General features: G+C 47.2%; 1 protein-coding gene across 1 annotated transcript in view; it reads left to right on the top strand.

The window, feature by feature from the left end:
• Nucleotides 1-288: 288 nt before the first annotated feature.
• LOC138580811 (active breakpoint cluster region-related protein-like) overlaps nt 289-6,000 on the top strand; it is a 392,929-nt gene continuing 387,217 nt past the window's right edge. The window contains exon 1 of the mRNA XM_069651664.1: nt 289-749. Within this exon, the coding sequence (XP_069507765.1) occupies nt 698-749 (52 nt within the window). The 5' untranslated portion in view covers nt 289-697. The remainder of the gene's footprint in view (nt 750-6,000) is intronic.

Raw genomic sequence — 6,000 nt, 5'->3', positions numbered from 1 at the left:
TGCATCACATTTCCACAGCTGGGCTTCTGTGTGCGGCCTCATTCTTTGCAGAATGACCTGGGAGGTGGGCCTTAAGCCTTGCAGACTGAGTCGGCACAGATGGAGGGAGGAGCCCTTACCTCTACTCGGGATGTGAGGTCACCTGTGCAGGCTGTGGGATACCAGGGGAAGCCCTTGCCTGCCTTTAGCATTGGGTGGGATGTGGTGGAGAACCCCCGCTTCCGCTCGACGTGTGCGTTCCCTCTCTCTTCCCCTCGGTGACGGAGAGATCAGTAGACAGAGGAAGGAACTGATGTGGGGCTTGTGGTGAGCACGGCTGATGGGAAGCGAAGCCCTGGTGCCCGCCCTGGTGTATCAGACGACAAGACACACCCGGCGCCTATACTTGCTCAGAGTCCAGCGCCTTAACGGTCAGCAGGTCAAGGAGCTGGCCCCGCTGGGTGCCTCGCTAGATAGAACCTCAGGTGCAGTGACTTCCCTGGACTCGCCCTTTTGGGGTCTCAAGATGCTGACTGTGTAAGCGTGGTCCACCACGGGTTTAGACATCGTGGGACATTTGGATCTCGCGATGTTTGCGACCTCGAGGAGCTGAGTCGGTCCTCTGAGAGCCCTGCCAGTGGACACAACCAGGCCCTGTGAGGCCTCAGGCTGGTAGAGAGGCGCCCCTGGATCGCCCTGAAGGGCCTCGCGCCGCGTTATGGATCTCTTCTACGAGGCCGTGGGGTACCTTCACGAGAACAACGTTAATGGTGAGTGGTTCCGAGCGTGTGCTGAGCAGGGGCGTTTCGCCTCTTCTGGGGTTATACTTCAGGATGAAAAAGAGCTCTCTGTGTGACAGGGAGTCTCCCCTCTGCTCGGTATTGGGGCGGGGGATACAAATCAACAAGCCTTTGCCACATGGGGAATATGCGTCTATGAGGCAGAATTGTGGCGGGGGTCTCTGCGGCGCTACGGGAAGCCCATGAGCCCAGTCAGTCTGACCACGACGCAGAATGTATTTCTATGTGGAAAAAAAGAAACAAAAACCGAAATGTTGCAAAACTCATTGCATTTGGTTTATAAAACAAAAAAAATCACCCAAAAAACGAGGCGACTAAATTGGTAAATGTGGGTTGGACGTATATTAAGTGGGAACCCCTCGAGGGCAAGAGGCACCCTCGCCCCATAAAACAAACAGAACAATTATATAAATTTTGACATTGGAAGTTACGTAATTGCTTAGGAATAGCTAACTGTTCTTGTACCATTTGCCTTTATTCTACTCTAATAAAAAGGTTTAAACACAAAACAAACAGAAATGGTTAATACAATGAAACTGATTTTTGTTTTATTTTCTGTTCTACGTATGCCTACAAGTCACTAAGGTCTTAATGTTCAGCCTCTTTGTGTGCGGCATGACAGAGATGTTCTCATGTCGCTCTGATGCTTGTGATGCCGTTGTTTATTTACTAAGTTTCAATACCGGTTGGCTGGGGCAGATGTTGAATAATGGCTGGGGCAGATGTTGAATAATGGCAGAGGGCAGATGTTGAATAATGGCTGGGGCAGATGTTGAATAATGGCAGAGGGCAGATGTTGTATGATGACTAGGGGCTGCGCACACTTTAGCCGAGATACCGCCACATTCTTATGCCGTGATTTACAGCCATAAGCTATGAAAAGGCCTCCTTCAAGTACCTTAAGCTCACCTATGGTAGACAAACTGAGCTTTAGGCTTGAAATCTACCAACACTCCTGGGTAGGGGAGAGGGAGTACAGGTGCAGAATTCACAAGGTAGAACTATGGTAGAGGTAAACAAGTAGTGAAACAGCAGTACTCATAGTACACATCTATTAACTAAGTTCCAGGAGAAAGTGGAGAAAACATATCAAGAAAATGTCATAATCTAAATAGTTCTCAAGCAAAGACCATGGGTCCTTAGCTACAGTGAATCTCTAAGCAATTTGTAGTTATGATGGATGTCTCCTGCCTCCCACTACTGTCTATGTGAAGTCTACGTGTGGGGGCGAAAGCCTATAGTTTCCCTTGCTACTAAGCCTGCCACAGACCAGGTGGCGGGCCACACCGGGAGAATACTAAACTAGCCTCGATACAAACTGGTGGACACTCATGCACCCCTAAAAACCAGCCGGGCTAAGACCAAACCATCCACCCATTGCTACGCCCCTTAGTGAGCTGCCAACAAACGCTCAGAGCCCTAGAGAAACAGTGGCACAAAAACCATAACCCGGGAGACCTCACCAACCTCAAATCTCTCCATGCCAACAGTCGGATTCTGATTACGCATACCAACGCTGCTTACTACTCCACCACCATTGCGGCAGCCTCCAACGAGAGCGAGGCCCTCTTTGAAGTAGTATAGCATTATACCAAACCCCCATCCGATAAAAAATGGTAAAATGTGGCTGAATGAACACATGTTTTATCGAAAAAATAGACAAAATTTGAGAGACCATCATATCAACCACTCACAGCATTATCGCCCTTTGCGCCCCAGAATGAACACTGCCCCTCTGGGCCACATTCTCTCCCCTGGATCTCCGAAAAATGATTGCCTCTCTCAAACCCACTTCTTACTCTGGCAATATAATCCCAGTCTCCATCATTAAACAATTGACAGGCCGGCACTCAATGCGCCCCTCTGCATCATTAATGCCCCCTCACAGAAGGGTAATTCTCGGACACCCACAAGACTGGTCTCATAGGACCTCTTTTGAAAAAAACAACCATGGATCCAGAAAACCTGGCCAACTACCGGTCCATTACAAACCTCCTGTTTATTGGCAACATCTTTTAAAGAGTAATTGCTACACAACTTCTTGCAAGAATTTGACAACTCTACCTCCCAAATGACTATCAGTCAAGGTTCCATTCCAAGTGTAGCATTGAGACAGCCACCATGCAGGTGGTTGATGATGCCCTCCAAATCATGGATAGAGGTGACTCATGCCTTCTTGACCTCTCGGCCGCATTCAACACCGTTGACCACTGCATCTTTCTCTCCCTCCTTGCTGGCAGGATAGGATTCTCTCTTTCACTGCCCGGAATTGGTTTACCTCCTATCTCTCATGCAGACACCAGGATGTCCAGATGAACTCATTGCGTTCTAATCGACTCCAGGTCTCCTGCAGAGTCCTCCAAAGCTCCATCCTCTCATTGTTAGGTATAATTCTCAGAAATGTGTTAATTCCTCTCTACCTTAGAGACCCTCAGATCTTTTTGCTGGACTTTAGGACTTTTAATTTCTAACCTGGAGAGAGTGATACCTTTTCCCACTCTCTCATGTATTTTTTCTGTGATTTGGACTCTGTGTTTCTTTTCACTTTGGAGTCTGACAAACTCCATAGGCATCATCTTTACAATGTGACACACACCACCTTCAGTGCAGTGGCACAGGAAGTCTCTTAGATTTCCCAAAGGTTTAAATACCTTCTCTTGGTAAAACTACTGTTTCCAAGAGCAGTGAAGTGAAATTTACTTTACTTACATTTTGTAACTTTCTAGACCCAGCACACACTATCTTACTATAGGGTGCTGGAGGGGTTACTTAGTATCCCCTTTGTCTAGTTTCTCATGTAATGTTTTTATGTTACCCTTTCTACAGTTAATGGCTGGTGGCAGTGGTTCGTCTTTTACTACCGTTGTGTGTTTTTACTGCAGGCTGCAATTGCAGTTGCAGTAAGACATCCATGGGTGTCCATTCTGTCAAAATGGCCTGGTCTTTTTTTTTCGCCATTTCTTGTTCGAAAGGTCCTTCTGGAGATTTGCTCTGCGCGCCAAACCAGGTTTGGTCCCTTTGTTAATTTTATCTTTGGTGGGATTCACGAGTGAAGCCCGCCTCTGGCTACAGTGTGCCTGGCAGGGGTTTAAGTGAGGAAGGTGCCTGAAACTCCCTGTGCTTAATCCCCTTGGTTACAGGAATGCACCCAAAGGTGATTGGCTGGCTGGCTCTCCTTGAAAGACAGCCACCCTGCTGTGCGATTGACAGCTAGGCTGGAATGAGTGGGAGAAACCTGCATAAAAGGCAAGGCTTTTTGGCTTGGAAGGCAGAGTTGACCACTGGATGAAGGAATGAAGGATGAAGGAATCTGAAGAAGAACATGGAAGAGACGCTTGCTGCAACTCCTGGATCCTTGGTTTGCCCGGTGAAGCCCTGCTGCTGTGCTGTGGCTCCGAATTCGTTTCGACTAGAGAAACCCTGCAAGGACGACTTCTCCCCTTGGGTTGGTTGGACCAATCAACCCCAAAGTGAACTCGTTTGGACATCCTCTCGGAGCTGGCTGTACTTCCATTGCTGCTGCTGGAACCGAACTCCCAGGGAGAGGAACACCAAACTGAGTGCATCGCTTTTAAGTCAGCCCTGTGTTTCTGTAAGATTCCCCGGAATCCCTTGAAGCAGGACTGACCAAGCCTGAGCCACCTCAACAGAGTGCTGGACCCCAGATGCGAGGAAGGTCCAGAGTGGTATCGCTGAGACTGCAGTGGTGCTATTTGCTATAGACGCGAGGAGCTGAAACCGCGAAGTGACGCTGAATTGAAGTTTGCCCATTGCTGCTGCTGACCTTCAAGTTGTAGTGCATAAGTCCCCAGACGTCCTTCCTCCTGTCCCCACGACTGAGGCCCAGGAACAACAGGATCTGCAGAGCTACACAGGAACAGAAGCCTGCTGGAACCATTTCTTCTAACCAAAGGTACTGTAAAGTTAAGAGGACATACCTCTTGTGGTGTAGTCCTAGTTGAGCATTGTCTTAGTTGCCCTTGCAGATTTTCGTGCAGCTTGCTTTGCCCCTCACAAGCCTCCCAGCGTGTGGCCCTTCAAGTGATTTTATTCCTACAAACTTTTCTAAAAACATTGTGCAAGATTTTTACTTACCTGTAAAGAAGGTCTTCAGCTCCCCTAGACTTTGCTCAACTAACATTGGCTGTCCTGGCTCCCTGAGAGACTCTTCTTACCTCTGACTTTGTGTCTTTACCTTTCCTCCAGGAAAGTGTTAATTTACTTTGCATTGGAGGGTTCAAAAAGTACTTACCAGTTTATTCATTATTTGGTAACCTTTGTTTTATTCCCCTATCGAACCTTTGCACCAAACTTGGTATTGCTCTAAATGTACCAGTGATAAATCAATATCTACAGTGTCCTAGCTAATTAAGTCACCTGAGGGTGTAGGGGGTTTCTGTGTGCCATCCCCAATGGGTATCATCTGATTAGAGAAACTAAGAGTGTGATTTGAAGTATATTTTTTAAATGTTACATGTTTTGCTCCCTTCTTAAGGCTTATATAACTGACTGTTAAATAAATTAATAATTGTTTAATCAAGAAAACTGGTGTGTAAGAGTTAATTTGAATAATTGTCATTGTGAACCTCTGTGTAAAAGCCCTACTGCTTACATTGACCCCTCATGAGATAAGCCTGGCTGCTCAGCCACACTACCAACCTGTGTAGTAGAGACTTATACCAAAGTTTGGGTTACTTATTGCCAGGAGGACAAGGTTGCTCTAGCCTCCCAAAGGGTACTGCACACAATCTTGCCTAACACTAAACAATCCTTTTTAACCTTTACATGGACCCTCTTGGTACTCTCCTCAAAGATCCCAATATAGCCATCCACCAATACACGGACGATACTCATTTGTACATGAGAGTAAGTAGCGTGCAGGACATCATTCGCCACAGCGACAATCTAGCCATCATCCAGTCCTGGATGTCGACTGCCTACCTCAAACCAAACCCATCCAAGACTGACGTTGTCCCCTTCAGTCCGCCTGCTAAAAAAGAACTTGGCCAACAATGGCTCAGTAATATGCGTCTAGATTAGAAGGATTTGATCCACAACTCTCTGACTCAGCAAAATCCTTCGGTTGCACCTTTGACAGCAGCCTGTCCTTCCAGAAACACATAGCCAAGAACACCCACACAGACTGGCTCTGCATCTCTGACCTTTGAAAATGAAACCCTTCATCCCACCGCAAGACTTTTGAACCGTAGCCCAGGCTCTT

This window comes from Ambystoma mexicanum, chromosome 3p (genome assembly GCF_040938575.1).
Source record: "Ambystoma mexicanum isolate Mex_15411 chromosome 3p, UKY_AmexF1_1, whole genome shotgun sequence".
NCBI lineage: Eukaryota > Metazoa > Chordata > Amphibia > Caudata > Ambystomatidae > Ambystoma > Ambystoma mexicanum.
This window is presented reverse-complemented; position numbering and strand designations above follow the sequence as displayed.